At 38.7% G+C, this 16,055-nt stretch overlaps 1 protein-coding gene across 1 annotated transcript in view; it reads right to left on the bottom strand.

The window, feature by feature from the left end:
- The window catches only part of LOC104274681 (3-hydroxymethyl-3-methylglutaryl-CoA lyase, cytoplasmic-like), a gene marked incomplete at its 3' end in the record, with an annotated part of 38,316 nt that overhangs the window by 18,810 nt on the left and 3,451 nt on the right, over positions 1-16,055 (bottom strand). The window contains exons 2-4 of the mRNA XM_009870380.1: positions 9,161-9,238; positions 8,475-8,582; positions 1,465-1,560 (exon numbers count right to left, since the gene is read on the bottom strand). Of these exons, the coding sequence (XP_009868682.1) occupies positions 1,465-1,560; positions 8,475-8,582; positions 9,161-9,238 (282 nt within the window). The remainder of the gene's footprint in view (positions 1-1,464; positions 1,561-8,474; positions 8,583-9,160; positions 9,239-16,055) is intronic.

The raw sequence follows: 16,055 nt of genomic DNA on the forward strand, positions 1-16,055 counted from the left end.
ATGACATTCCAGAATTATGAAATACATTATATCATCCATATAGAAAATATAAATTTAATTTCATATTTTTTTAAATCTATTACATACAGATTGAATAAAATTCTGAGTGCTTTCACTGTGCTGTATTTTCTTCCTCTTCTCGGCAATTCAGTAAATATATTCTTACAGTGATAAATGATAAAGGTATAAAGATGTAGGGAATCACATGAAACAACTGTGAAAATAACAACTTAGATCAAAATAATGCTTAGATCAATTTTTCAAAAAAGGTAAAGATCATATAAAAACTCTCAAATATCCATCCTCTGTACAAAGCCTGTAAAATGCCGGGGAGTCATTCTCTCCTACTTAGAAAAGCTCTCTGTGCCTGCATGTGCATACAGCAGCACCAAAAACCAACAGGGATTTGCTTGCTAGAGCCAGCTCTAGGATCCAGGACTCCATTGGTTTTCATGCTGGTCCACAGTCAATGTGGATAATACAGTAGGTGAGAGTCTGCTACGAAAATGTCTCAGAGCAAAGACCAGTCTAGAAAATGTGTAAAGGTGGTGACTTCGCTGATGGGGCAATTAGCCTTACGTTGCACTCAGTACATCAGTACTCAGTAATTCATAATAACATGAGGCAAACTAGAATTCTGAAAGCCAAATGGTAGAAGAAAACATTCAAGCTTAGAAGAACAGATAATTAATCTATTAATTAATTAATAGATAATTAACTCTCCAGTGAGAATAATATTCTTGATCTACAAAAAAGACTGGAGCTTTTCCCTTTACTCTCTGCTTCTGCAGGTAACGTCTAACCTTCAGCAACTTTTATAGGGACAAATATCCTTTCAAAAAGAGAGAAGAAAAAAAAATAGCAGCAAGAAAGAACTTAGCAATCACCTACAACTATTTTTGCACTGTTTGGCTTTCATTACATCACTAAATATGGTATAGAGATGTAACAGATATAATTCAACTCATACAAGCTGCCACTGCAGACAAAGCTGTAGCAATTCCAAGCACTTTGAGTCTATAATTTTAAATATTTACACTGTATGAACTGAAATAATTTAAACTTCCAAACCCTACCGAAACAAAACACAGAATTTAAAAAGGATTTTCATTTAAATGACTCTTTCCTTTTTCTTCTTCACTACTTTCCAATAAGATGTCACACTTCCGAATCTTTTCTAGGGCCAACAAGTCAAAGGAGGAGAAGGAACTGTCATTATAGAAAAACATCATTTATAGGAACTTGCAAAGCCTGTTTGATTAATACTTCCAATAAAATATGAATAGAGAGGTTAACATAGCTCTCTGAAATTGCCCATTTTTCACAATGAAAATTGAGTTTTCAATTAAAGAAATTACAGCTTAATTCTAACAGGACAGGTTATATGACAGTTTATGATACTGAGCTGAAAGTGTTAGAAACATGAAAGAGGTAATTGTTGGTATCTTCTATGAAGGCACTTACAGCAGAATGAAAACCTTGAAGATTAGGAGTGAGAACAGGATATCGGACTCCAGGATGCCGCTCAATGCCCCTCATTACTTCTTTGTGATCTGCCATCTGAAATACATATTTTTTTTTATTGATCAGCAGTTATTTTCTGATTTTATATAGTTAAGCACAAATTGGCTTAGATTGTTTTTGCCTTCATTAGGTATACAGTTCATATACCTAATGTATATGTAGCCACAAAGGGGTTAAACTGCTGTACAAGCACTCCTTTTTTGGATTTCTTACCTTCTGAGAGTTTGAGTCTGCAATCTTCCCAGCTCTATATAAATACAGAATTGGGACTAAGTTTTCTAGAATGTTTCTTTTTGTGCGTATCTCTAAGAACATAATTTGCATCATAAACTGATAGCCTTGTGACCATGGTGATCATCGAGTATCATTGTTGCTTTCAGCTTACCTCAGTGGACTTAGTAGGAGGAATTCACAGAATAAGTGACATTTTAAAACCATCCAAATCTTGGAAACTTCAGCATTCTGATAATTGTAACTTCATAATCTTAAGCATGAGTGAACCTGAATTACTCAATGCTGTAATCAGCATATCCTTAAAAATATAGCAAATCCAGTTCTCTGTGTAGTGTAATATTTTAATATACTTAGAATTTTCTTGCAAAAGAAAAAAATACTTCTTTATTACAGGAAGGGTCAAAGATTATTACTTTACTGTTACATACTATCTATGAAAAGAGGTGCTATGCTGGACCTTGTTCTCACCAGCAAGGAGAGGCTGGTGGGGACATGAAGCTCAAAGGCACCTTGGCTGCAGTGACCATGAAATGGTGAAGTTCAAGACCCTTAGGGCAGTGAGGAGGGCGCACAGCAAGCTCACTACCCTGGGCTTCAGGAGAGCAGACTATGGCCTCTCAGGGACCTGCTTGGTAAAGTAACATGGGATAAAGTCCTGGAGGGAAGAGCTGCCTAAACTAGCTGGTTAATATTCAAGGATCACCTTCTCCAAGCTCAGAATGGATGCATCCTGAAAGACAGGAAATCATGCAAAAATACCACGAGGCCTGTGCAGATGAACGAGAGCCTATAGAGGGTGGAAGCACGGACAGGCAGCCTGGGAGGAAAATTGTCCACACAGCCAGGGATCAGGTTAGGAGAGCCAAAGCCTCAATAGAATTAAATCTGGTCAGGGACATCAAGAGTAAGAAAAAATGCATCTATAGATATGTTCAGTGATAAAAGGAGGACTGGGGAAAATGTGGGCCCTTTCTGGAAGAAAACAGGTTACCCAGGATATGGAGAAGGCTAAGGTACTCAATGAATTTTTTGCCTCAGTCTTCACCCCCAAGTGCTCCAGCCACACCACCCAAACTGCAGAAGGTAAAGGCAGAGACCGGGAAAACGAACCGCCCACTCTAGGAGAAGATCAGGTTCTAGACCACCTAAGGAACCTGGAGGTGCCCAAGTCCATGGGACCCAATGAGATGCAATTGCAGGTCCTGAGGGAACTGGCAGATGAAGTTGCTAAGCCACCACCCTATCACATCTACGAAGTCATGGAAACGTGGTGAAGTTCCCACTGATTGAAAAAGGGGAAACCTAACCCCATCTCTAAAAAGGGAAAGACCTACGGAACTACAGGTCAGTCAGTCTCACATCTGTGCCTGGCAAGATCACGGAGGGGATCATCCTGGAAACTATGCTAGGGCACATGGAAGAGACTGGTGACAGTAAACATGGTTTCACTAAGGACAAATCACACCTGACAAATCTGGCAGCCTTCTACAACGAGGTTATGGCATTTGCGGATAAGGGGAGAGCAAGTGACATCATCTACCTGGACTTGCGCAAAGCATTTGACACTGTCTCCCACAACATCCTTGTCTATAAATTGGAGAGACATGGCTTCAACAGATGGACCACCTGGTAAGCAAAGAATTGGCTGGATGGTGGCACTCAGACAGTTGCGGGCAACAGCTCAATGTCCAAATAGACACCTGTGACACATGACATTCCTAAGGGGTCGGTATTGGGACCGGTGCTGTTTAAAATCTTTGTCAGTGACACAGACAGTGGGATTGAGTGCATCCTCAGCAAGTTTGCCAACAACATCATCAAGTGTGGCTGACACACTGGGAGGAAGGAATGTCATCCAGAGGGACCCTGACAGGCTTGAGAGGTGGGCCTGTGCAAGTTCGGCAGGTTCAGTAAGGCCATGCATAGGTTCCTGTACCTCAGCTGGGGCAATCTCAAGCACAAATGCAGGCTTGGCAATGAATGGACTGAAAGCAGCACTGCAGAGCAGGTCTTGGGGGCATTGGTGGATGAAAAACTGAATATGAGCCAGCAACGTGTGCTTGCAGCCCAGAAAGCCAGTCGCATCCTGGGTTGCATCTAGAGAAGCACAGCCAACAGGTTGAGGGAGGTGATTCTGCCCCTCTACTCTGCTCTCATGAGACCTCACCTGGAGCACTGCATCCAGCTCTGGGGACCTCACCATATGAAAGACATGGACTCACTGGAGCGAGTCCAGAGGAGGGCCACAAAGATGATCAGGAGGCTGGAGCACCTGCCCTATGAGGACAGGCTGAGAGAGTTGGGGTTGCTCAGCCTGGAGAAGAGAAGACTCCGAGGAGACCTTATAGCGGCCTGCCAGTACTTACAGGGGGCTACAGGACAGACAGGGAGGGACTTTTTATCATGCAGTGTAGTAGGAAGATGAGGGTTAATGGTTTCAAACTGAAACAGGGTAGATTTAGATTAGATGTAAGAAGTTATTCACTATGAGGGTGGTGAGACACTGGAACAGGTTGCCCAGAGAAGCTGTGGACGCCCCCTCCCTGGAAGTGTTCAGGGTCAGGCTGGATGAGGCTTTGAGCAACCTGGTCTAGTGGAAGGTGTCCCTGCCCATGGCAGGGAGGTTGGAACTAGATGGTCTTTTAGGTCCCTTCCAACCCAAACCATTCTATAACTCTATTCAAGCATTTGTCTTCCTTTGGTTTCCCCTCCAAAATAATCTGCCTTTTTAATGTTTTCTTTTCTCATGCAAGATTAAATATACTCCATGTACTAATCAAGAAGATGAATCGGACTTATTCATGTAATAAATTATAGATTATTTAGACAAGCACTTTTTCTTGAAAGAAGTGAAGGAAAAATGAGTTGAGTTGTTAACGGTGGACATGCCTGAAAACAATATAGTTAACAAAACATATCCCTCATATTTTATGTCTTACAGATTTTGAGTTTTCAGAAATTAACAGTGTATTTTAAATTATTTTTAAAGCAGCTCTCATAAAAGCAAATCTCCCAAGCAAACAGTATTAAATTGGATGTCTGGTTTTTTACATACTGATGAAAAGTCATTTGAGGAGTACCATAAGAAAAGATATATGAGGTACAAAGCTTTCATTACTCCTTATTTTCAACAGATACTTTATTGATAGTTTTGCAGTACTAAGATATATGATATTAAATTACACCAGATAATTAAATGACAATATTACCAGCAACCTGGAATCTTCCTATCACTGGTTTCCTACTACGAAAATAAATGCACTAAAAATACCAGAAAAATGCCTCTTCAAATATAAGCCCAACAGGTATCTGTAACGAATATATGGTATGAAAACATCATATAGCCAGACACAACTCATTTCTCATTAGAAAACAAGCAAAGGCACAAAGCAACTTTTTGTAATTGCTTCTACATAAAGTAATCGCTTCTACATAAAGTAAATCAGTGTGACCACCTAACATATCTGATAAGCTAAAAAAAACTCCATTTGGTAATGGCTTAGTTTCTTAAGAACAATTTTTCATTCCTTAATTAAATATAAACAGTATCTACATTTCTCAGGGCAAGGAATAAAGTTTGAAACCAAATGATTAATTAAATGGCAAATAATGGAACCAATTCCACACTTTAAAATTATAGCCTGACTTAAAACATACTAGAAAAACCAAAATAATGCTTTTTTTCAACTGGTATAAAGCTGCCAGATTCAAATAATATTATACCCATTATATCTGCCCCACTATTTTTCCCGTAAGTAAAATCCCATTTTAACACATATTGCATGTTACAAGATTTTAAATTGTAATAAAATATTTCTCCTCCAAATTTCTTTAAAAATAAGTTTTCTACTGGTAGGTATTTATAATTTTTGGCCACTTAGGTTATAGGTGTGGGATCCTGTTTTATATGGCACCTCGCTACCATGGAACTTTTTCTTTTAGCTTTTTTCAGTAAAAAAACCTCTGCCAAAAAAAATAGTGGATGGGAAACCATAAACGAGCTTTAAAATACTAAAAAAAGACATAAGTGAATGAGTGATCTAAACATAACCATGAATTCTATTCCCATGACCTATGAAAACAAAAAAAAGAAATGAGCAAAGAAAAGACTAAGTCAAGACTGCACTCCCTATCAAAGCAACACCTTATCTTTTAAATAAAAAATTAAACACAAAATGAGCCATTAAAATAAAGTATTCAGACATGAATTTTAAGTAAGAAGGGTTTGTTCTTTTTTCCAAAAGTGACAAACCTGTGCTAAATTTGCTACTCCTAATGGCTCACAGGAAAAGGAAACAATTAAACAAGAAAAGAAGAAAAGAAAAAAATCTTTGCTTTAGATTTTTCTTTCTAATGTTTAAAAACCTACATTATTCTCTGTTGCTGTAACGGCCAAAGTTTGATGGCACTTGGAAAAACAGCCTAGTTGCTTTTAATGGACACAATATCATTGCTCCTGCATTGACACCAAAGAAATGCTGCTATTCTCTTTCCCCTTCCTATTATCCTTCCTTTAGATCCTTCCCTAGTGATGCTGAGAACACTGAAATAAATGAAAGGAGCCCCTCACAGCGTTCTACAGTTTGCTCTGCTAACTGACAAATAAGAAAAAAATATGATCGTACTATGTTTTTCTCAGAGGAAAACCTGGCATATAGTCCAGGCCCAGGATGTATTCTCAGTTTAAAATGGACAAACCTTTTACACATTTTGACAGAATATGTGCAACAAACAGTGTTAAAAACTGATGTATTTTCTCAAATTAATTAATTTGATGTTTTACTCTGTAAATAACTTGTGTGGTCCTTCCTAAACATGTAAGTACTCAAATGCTTCTGTGAAAACAAGTACATAATTCTTTGAAAATGAGTTTATATCATGCAGACAAGCATTCACTTATTTGCTTATCTGCAAGGAATAATTAAGTCTGCACAAGCAGGAGCTACATAGTATACTTCAGGACTAAGCCTGAATTTGCAGTGTTAAATCTCAGATGAAAACCTGGCATTCCTAATGTCAATGTAGTTTTGCAGCGATGTCAGAAAGGCTAGGAATTCTGCTGAACGTAAAAATTAATTTTGGAAAAATAACGACCAAATTATTACAACTATGAAAACTCAGGATGGCTGCCGATAGAGTGCCAGATCTGCAAATTTCTAATAGGCCTAACTAATACTATATGTACGGAAGTCCCAAATTCAAATCTTCTAAACACACTTCCAAATGTGAAAGACGAAATTTCATTTTGGGAAAAATAAAAAAGGTATGTTACCTTTCTTTTTTATATTTATGACTATTAGTTCACAGAAGAGTAGAAAAGAGGTAGGAACAACATTAAATTATATTAGTGATGTGCCACCATCCCAATTCTTTAGTTACAGCTGAATGTTTACATAAATAAAGAGCAAAATAAAATACACAAGTACTTTGTCCTATTCCATACTACGAACAGACTGTAAAACATTTTCTCTGTATTACTGACTGCAAAAAGTCACTGCCCCTTCTTTATGAGCAAACTCCAAATTGCAGCGGAATCGGCAACACCTCTCCTTAACTACAATCCTTCAACATGTGAGTATATGTGTTTGTATGAGTGGTTGTGTTTGTGTTTGGGAAAGGAGGATTGCATGGTGGACAGACACACAGAAGTGTACTGAGCGTAGCAGACATTCAAAAATGGTGTTTGGCTTCACACAAGACTCAACTTTCCATGACAATCCACACCACCCTCAGACTTGGGGATTCCACTCCCCTGGCTTGGTGCTAGGGAGCACTCCTGAGAAGTTTACCCAGTTTGAACAAGTATTTAGGTTCTCCTGCCCTGATTTGAGGTCTCCGAATTGCTGTTGCTTCCACAAGAAGTCACCTCTACCATAGCTGTTCCACTGAGATCAGCTTCACTGCTGTTTATCGGCATACTCGAACGCAGTACTCTGCATCCTGACTGCTTCATATTCTCAAATCTTTCCTACGTCTACACTCAGCATTCTATATCCCAGTTGCCCTTTATTCATGGTGTTGATCCACTGTCCCCACACCTCATATTTACAGCACTCTGTGACCAATTCTCTCACTCCTCATTTACTGCTCTCCCTTGCACGTACACACACATACAAATTCCTACCCTTCTGCTGCTAAGGCCAGACTGGGAATCACCTGCTAAATTATTTACGTTTGGAGAGCAATGACAATATTTTTGACTTCTCACAGCCTACGATTTGACTTCCTGGCTTAACCTGGGACCTGCTTCATCACTCTGGACTCACCTGAATGCACGTATGCTTGGTTGCCCTGGCTACCCTCACCAGACTTGTTCTGCTCTCATAGACTGTTGGGCTGCCCTTTGGTCAATAAGGCTACAACCTCTGCTCCCCTGGCTATCAAGCTTGGCTTCCAGTTCTCTTTCCTGTCTGGGGCAAGCTGCTCTTGTTGCTGATAAGTCAGGGATTTAACCAGCTTTCTGTGGAGCAAACTGGCTTTTCTTCAATTTTGACTATTTTTTAATAATTAGCCCAACTTCAGCTGACCTAAATAAAAGCATAAAAGTTGAAAATTGCATAAATGGTGTCTGACAACAGCAACCAATTCTACAAATAAACAACATTATTTCTGTCCCATTTTCTTGTATATTTATACAGGTTATACCACCAGAAAACTCCACTGGATGGAATGACATTTAAATTGAAACAGTTCCAAATGATGATGACTCTACATACCTGAGGCACCCACTTGGACGAAACAAAACTGGTCACTTCTATTGCAGGCAGGCCTGTTTTGGAAAGCCGGTTGATTAACTCAATTTTTATATCAGTTGGGACTATCACCTATGGACATGAAGACACAGCGAAGTATTTCATGCGTTAAGAAACTTTTGTAAGTGAAATGTTCTCAGTACCTAATCAAAACTTTTTTTACAAAAAAATTGAACTGTATTCATACATTATACAATAACTATATTGTTTCCTGACAGTAGGAAGCTACGGTATAAGGAAGGTACCAGGAAGTATACATGATCCTACTCCATCTTTTGTCCACCACAAAAGAATGATGAAGCATTTTTGTGTAACTGGTTATAGATGTGGTCTTACTAATTGTTAGCAACAAAACGCTAATCTAGAAAAGAAGCAACAAAGGAAACAGTAACAGAGAATAGCCCAAACAGAGAAAAATGAGGAGAAAAAAGCTCCACAGTTGAGGCAGAATAATTCCACTCTGTTAACACTACTAACATCTTTGATATCTGTAATGAAGATATCTGTAAGCTTATCCTCCTGTTTCTGGGAACATATTTTTGATACAAATAGTACAAAATAAAAGAAATGTGATTAGCACAATGTATGTTTTACACAAAGTAACATTGATACTCATGTCAAAACACACCAAAAAAAATTTTTAAAATTACCTTTTCATTTTGTAATCCATCCCTTGGCCCAACTTCTACAATCTTTATGTATTCAGGCAGTCCAGATGCTTGAGATTCCTGAAATATAAATCAGTACTGAAACACAAAACAACGATGGGCACCAAGATTAAAGGTACAGCTTGTACTTGTCCTCTCATACAATGCTGGGTACAAAGTCTTACTGTCAACACCAAGTTTGCTCATGGTCTTTATAAATCTATGAGAACATGACCCACACCTCAAGTTAGGGATTAAAAAGTTAAAAGCAGAAGTTATCCATGTGCATGTTCCACTGCTCCTCTGAGGCTGCAAATGTTTATTATAAAAATGTACATAAAACCATAAACGAACATCGTGTTTTACAAAGTGAGAGATATTCCCATTACAAAAACTATCCCAATGAACGATCCAGTCCTCCAAACTTCTAACAGAATGTTCTCAATTTAACTGAAGAGTTACTTCTCTGTAAACATTTAAAAGACTAGGCTATAAATCTGCAAAGAACAGAGCAGTCAAGAAATGTTGAAGAGATTATTAATGAAAGATGAAAGTCATTCCGTTGCCTAAAGATGAAGGTTTTAAAGAAGGATTTAAAGGAGAACAAGGAAGGCCCCTGGCAGACAAAAAGAAGAATATTCCAGGTGTAAGAGCGGCTCTGGAAAGGCAGGAGGCTGACAGTGACAGGAGGTTAAAGGGCTCAAGAGTGCAGAGGGAGTTGGAGGGGGAGGAAGGAGAAACAAGAGCAGAGAAACAGGTGAAGGGAAATGAAACTTCCTTTTTTATTATTTAGCTGCTCTGTTATTCAATCAAGTTGACAGGTGCGGCAGTTAACGCACTCTGGGCCTTTAAGGCCTCAAAACAGTTCAGGGCAGTTGCTTACACTAACCCTCAAAAGCCGTGTGTCTTTAAAAACACATCAAATTGCCAACTTGATGCATGCTGACCGCACTGAGGGGAGCGAACAGGAGGGACGCAGGCAGCCTCGCCAGGAGATGACCTGTTTTCTGTATTGCACTGAATGCCAGGTCTCCATTCCAGCACTGGAAAGCCCATGCTGGGAGTCCCGGGAGCTACCTGTGGGACGGCTGCTCCCTTGCACCCACCACCGCCCCCGAGAGCTAAACCCCACAGGGAAGCACGACACGGTCAGCCCTGTGGAGTGGGAGTCACAGCTCATCAGGAGGCCAGAAGTCACTTCTGCTGCACGTAAATACAGCCACTGCTCTCACGTTGTCCGCAACCAGTTGAAAACCCCATTTTTCATCCCTGCCCGGCTAGTATCATCAGCATCGTTTCCACTGAATAGCCGCTAATTTCTTCTCATGATAAGAGAAAATGAGCATTGCTACAGCACCTTTGGTCTCTCCCCACATTCTCAGTGCCTGTGGATAAAAGTAAGTTCTCTGCAGCACTAGCCAAAATATAATAAACATATTTCAGAGCATTTACTGTATTTATCTGAGCCCAATAAAAATAATGGGAAACAGCTGTGCAGTATCTATTTGATCACGTGAAACATCTGGTAAGTTAAAACTCTGTCAGGCTGTGCTAAGCCCACACTCGCTGACAGTGTAAACCTACTTAAACGCGAAGGTAAAACCTTCACATCTGCTGCATATTGTTTCTCCTTTTTTAACTTATTTTCACAAATATGGCAGCGCTTCAGCAATATGGGCATAAATCTAGGTTATTTCACGATTATCAGGTCCTTCTTGTTACAAGACAGATGCCACAGCTGCGCTATGAGTAAAGTTCTGACTGGGGGGGCAAAAAAAAGAAGAGGTAAAATAGATTATGAGAACCAAAGCTTAATTTAGAGCATGAAAAACGTCCACAAAACTTCGGTGGCAAAAATGTTCCATTTCTAGGCCAGATCCTGTAAATCCCATTCAGTTTCTACTACGGTAAAACTTTTGCCAAAATCAAAGAGCAGTACCTGTCTTTTAGAGCAGTTCACACAGCTACAGCACATGTGGTAGCCATTCACACAGCCATTCGAGGGGATGTCTGCAGCCCTTGGATTTCGTAGGGGACAGAAGTTTGGAAGGGACATTGCAGAAAGGCATAAAAGTATTGATTTTTATTCTCTGTCTGTGATGTTACAGGCACACAATCTCTTTGAGCCATAGTCCAGGTCTCTCACTCTCTGATTTTCTCTATAGCTTCCTGTTCACTCGTCAGTCCCAACTGCAATTCACTTGAAAACACTCTTGGCCATGACACTGAGAACCACGTTTGGGATGACTCTCACAAGAGCCACATAGTGGAAAGTCAAGGCACTACTACAGACAAATCCTTACACTTTTTATGCCGATGAACTAACAGTTTAGAGTAAACATCTTGGCCCTGAGTCTAGAAGATTCTTCCTTTACATTGAATTTCTTCTACTTCATCTATAGTCCACCAATTGCTCCTGTCTTCAAGCTCACTCAGTTCCTCCTGTGTGGCATCCAGTGTGGTACTGATAACGTCTCCTGTCTTTCTGTCATCAGCAGATCATATCACCTTGATATTTTCTGGTGAAAACACTTGGACTAACATCATTACCTTATTCTAACACAAACATATATTATTTCAGAAAAACTAGGTTAGTACTATAGAAGAAACATGTTTAAAAAAAAGACCTGAGGAATTTCACCAGCAATGTCTCTTTGGTCTAATAAATCTGCTTTCACCATTACTTCGTATTTCCTCTTCAGCCAGTTTCTTACTCATCTTACAAATTCTGATCATCCTTTTCCCCAACATAACTAATAATTTCTCTTGTGCTGCATTGCTGAGGCTCAGATAACAAGCAAGTATAAGGGAGGCAGAATGGTTTGGTGGTTCAGGCCCCTGTGTACCATTTATGAATTTTTAAGCACATAATCACTGGATAAAAATCAGCAACAAACGAGAGACTATAAGAGTACACGTACTGACTATGAGTACACGCCCATATTCTGCTATGATGACTCTAACAGTTTTCCACTCTGTGGCCCAAGTTGAATCAGAGGACTAAAGGAGTACCTCTTCACCTTAATCTCACCTGTCCTACGAATGAATACTCAGTAACTAGCTGTTAGGACATTCTCCCAAGGTGTTGGAGATGAATACTTGACAATGCTGTCAGGAGGAAAAATTACTCTCTGCTTCCTTGGGAAGTCTTTTAATCACAGTGTCAGACTTGCAGAATATCTGAACATCACTTGAACCACAGCTGAAGAAGTCACCTGAGCCACCAGCCACATTCCGTGCCAGGCTCAATGCCATCTGTGTTTGTTAGGTAAGCTTCAAATCCACAGAAGAGGCTGATGGCTTTAAGAACTTGCGCAGAGTTTAAACGCTTCTGTGTTTACTATCTGGGTGGCATTAGACCTTAACCAGGACTCAGGTTTCATGAATTGAGGGATCAAGTTCCCCACACTCTAACGGGAGGATTCTAAACATGCATCAGCCCCTTGGGTAGCAGGAAGGATTTTCATACACAACGGTGAGACAAACTTGGAGGATTCTGACACCTTCAAGTACGGCATTAAATGGTCTACAGATAATTAATAGAAACTATAAATAGAAACAATAAATAGAAAAATGGAAAATAGTTTTTATATTTTAAGAGAATCCAAAAGAGGTGAACCTTACAGAAATACTCAAGTATTTACATTAAACACTAAACATGTCAGGTAAATAATATTGTTTCAGAAAAAAATATTTATTATATTGTACTATATGAAGTATTTTTATGTAACAAAGCATAAAAACTAGTTATGCTAGATACTGAGAGGGGACTGCTTATTGAATTCTATAGTGGCTCTCCTAAAAAGTAATGACTACTAAAGTACAAATATCAAAAAGGAAATAGTTAACATAAAAGACTAAGAGGCTGGAAAATTTGTTTTTTCCATGTATCAAGCCTTGCCAAGGGAGAACAAAAAGCATATAAAACCACAAAAACATGGCCTCCCTCAAAACAGAATGCAGCCAAAGAGTCTTTTCTGAAAAATTACAAAAAGGAAAACCATACCATTCAGCTTGAGACACTGAATGCCAAATTTCTGTATGGAAACATTTTCCCTGAGCTATAAATAGCAGAAAATTCATGTTTATTACAGAAAATCCTAGTAACCCTTAATTAGAGCAGTATAATCTTCTTAACATAGCCATAAATGTAATCAAATTAAATAAACACACTTATTTAAGCTCTGTCATTGCTTTACTACTTCTAGTAAAGGTGCTGAGGTTCCTTGAGCCTTCTGATTTTTATTCTATCCAGCTCATTCATATGGGCACTAATTAGCACTGGCAAATACGATCCAGAGCTGCTGAAAAGTAACCCAAAAGCAAGGGAGAAGAATCTGGAAGTTCATGTCTTTTCAATCATTCTAACTAAGCAAAGACGAAGTTCTGCTTTCCTCTTCCACAAGGTGGTGTTCTGGCACAGAGGACAACTGAACAAAGGTAGGTCCATCTTGTACAAGGAAGAACTACTCAGGAGAAGAGTTTTAAACAGGATCGGCAGGGATGTTCCATCGTAACTCCGTATGTATATGTGCTGTGGCATTGATTAATTCTCCAAAACTGGGAGAAGGCTCTGAGATAAATAATACAATTGTTGGAAGCAGAACAAAGAAAACAGTGGTCCATCTTCTGAACACATAGATGTCTCTAAACGTTACAAGGCATAGAGAAAATAAACAGGAAGAAATCAAAATCTTAGTACATAATCAAGTAATGATTGAAGTGGTATCACAGAGACTTGTTTATATAGTTTGCACTACTGGAAGGAAGATACAAAACATATTCTTTCCCAAGTTAATTAGGAGGGAAATGGAGAAGATTCACCTGTGAGACACAAATAATATATACAGATATTCAGAAAACAATGGGCCACTCCTGGTAAATACCCCTCAGCAAAGATAGACTGAGGTTTCATCCTAGAACTTCTGGCCTATGCTGCTGCCATGACCACTGGGAGAATGGTAGCCAGGAAGAGGCTAGGACTAGCAAAAGAACTCATGAGCCCTTGAGAAACTTTCATTATGTAAATTTTTCTTATTATATCATTGCATATTTATTACTTGAATGATAACACAGAAATACCACAAACAAAGCAGTTTCAAGTGCTTTTGACAACAGGATTGGAATTCCAAATTCCATTGACATATGAGAGAAGTAAATAGGATGCATTTCAATAAAAGCAATACTAACACACTATCTAGGACTATTCTTATTGTATCTGTTGTGACTGAGTAATCAAAAGAGCATTTGCATGTTGTCCTTTACAAATTCTATCATGTTTATTTCTCCATTTTAACAATTCTGACCCCTCAAAGAAAAGATTTTTGTAAATCAGAAGGCAGAGAGTAGTTGATTAAATAGGTCTACGGAAAAAGACTGGGAGTCAGTAACATTATGGTCTCAAGAAAAAAAAAAAAGAAAACAAAAGGAAGGAAATGAAGCACAAATCTAATCCTAGGCTATAACCAGGGCTGTCAGACAAAACAGTAGCCTTCCACCTATTGAGTAGAAATACTATATCTAGTTTTGGATTTCCTACTTCAAAAAAGAATGCAATCAACTGGAGATCGTCCATAGGAGGGCAAAATATAAAATGCAAGTAAATCATTACAGAATGAAGTTAGTTAAGTGCCGAGTTGATTCATCTGGAATAAACCAAATAGCCATTGAGGTCAGAAGAGCCCTTCGGCGATCATCTAGTTCAGCCCCCCTTGCTCAGAGCAGGGTCAACTAAAGCAGATTGCCCAGAATCATGTTCAGTCAGGTCTTGAATAGCTCAAGAAGGTGGAAAACTGACGGGCAACCTGTTCCAGTGTCGACCAGCCTCACAGTAAACAAGACTATTCTGATGTCTAAATGGAATCTACTGTACCTCAGTATGTGCCCATTGCCTCTTGTCCCGTCAGTGGCTTTGTCTTCTTTATTCACTCCACTAGGTACTTGTACATATTGACAAGATCCCCCTAAGCCTTCTTTTAACCAGGTTAAACACCCTCAGCTCTCTCAGCCTCTCCTCTTATTACAGATGCTCCAATACATTAATCATCTTCATGGCCCTTTGCTGGATTTGATCTAGTACCTCTTTCTTATACTGGGGAATAAACCTACAGGTATTACTTTAGTCCATCTCTTCAAATTTAATTTGAATGTGCTTACAACTTTTATTAGAAGACTTGTGTGAGCTCATGAAAGAGTAGTGACTTACATATATCAGGAGATTATCTGAACTGAGAATTCACTGTGGGGATTTCTACTGTAAAGTAACAGCTCTAACCTTTCTACTGTCATTTCCATTAATTATTAAATTCTAATATAACCTGCTAGGACACATTAAATTCCTGCAAGGCTGTTTACAATAAAGTCACTCATATGAAAACTGAAGATATACGATTTTAAACATGGGAGAATTCAACCAAACTATAAATGCTTACACTGCTGGGTGGCCAGTTGTTTGACCTAATCCTGTTTACAAAGAGGACTTTAACAGTAAAGACAAAGGTCAGAAAGTGAAAATAATATTAACTAACAAATAATAAAAAAACCCTTATAACTTTTGTTTAGCTAATAGAAATTAATATTTTGTAAAAATAATTGTATCAAGTAGAGCAGAATTCTGATGAATTGACAGTCCATAAATTAACCAATTAAATTAATAGAGCATACTCCATGCTCCATGTTTTTGTATTAAGAACAATATTCTCACAAAAAACTAGAAAATTTGAGTCACACTTAACCACACTACTTGTGAGCATACAGCTACAAAACTGAAAAAGCAAAATACCATCTATATATTACTATTCATTTTGGAAATCCTCCAGAACAGAAGCTACAGAAGATGAGGTTTAAGAGTGGTATTCAGCTCAAGATTTAGAAACCTCAGCTTATTCATGCTGTTTAA

The sequence above is a fragment of the Apaloderma vittatum genome, unplaced genomic scaffold (assembly GCF_000703405.1).
Source record: "Apaloderma vittatum isolate BGI_N311 unplaced genomic scaffold, ASM70340v1 scaffold11135, whole genome shotgun sequence".
NCBI classification, from domain to species: Eukaryota; Metazoa; Chordata; class Aves; order Trogoniformes; family Trogonidae; genus Apaloderma; species Apaloderma vittatum.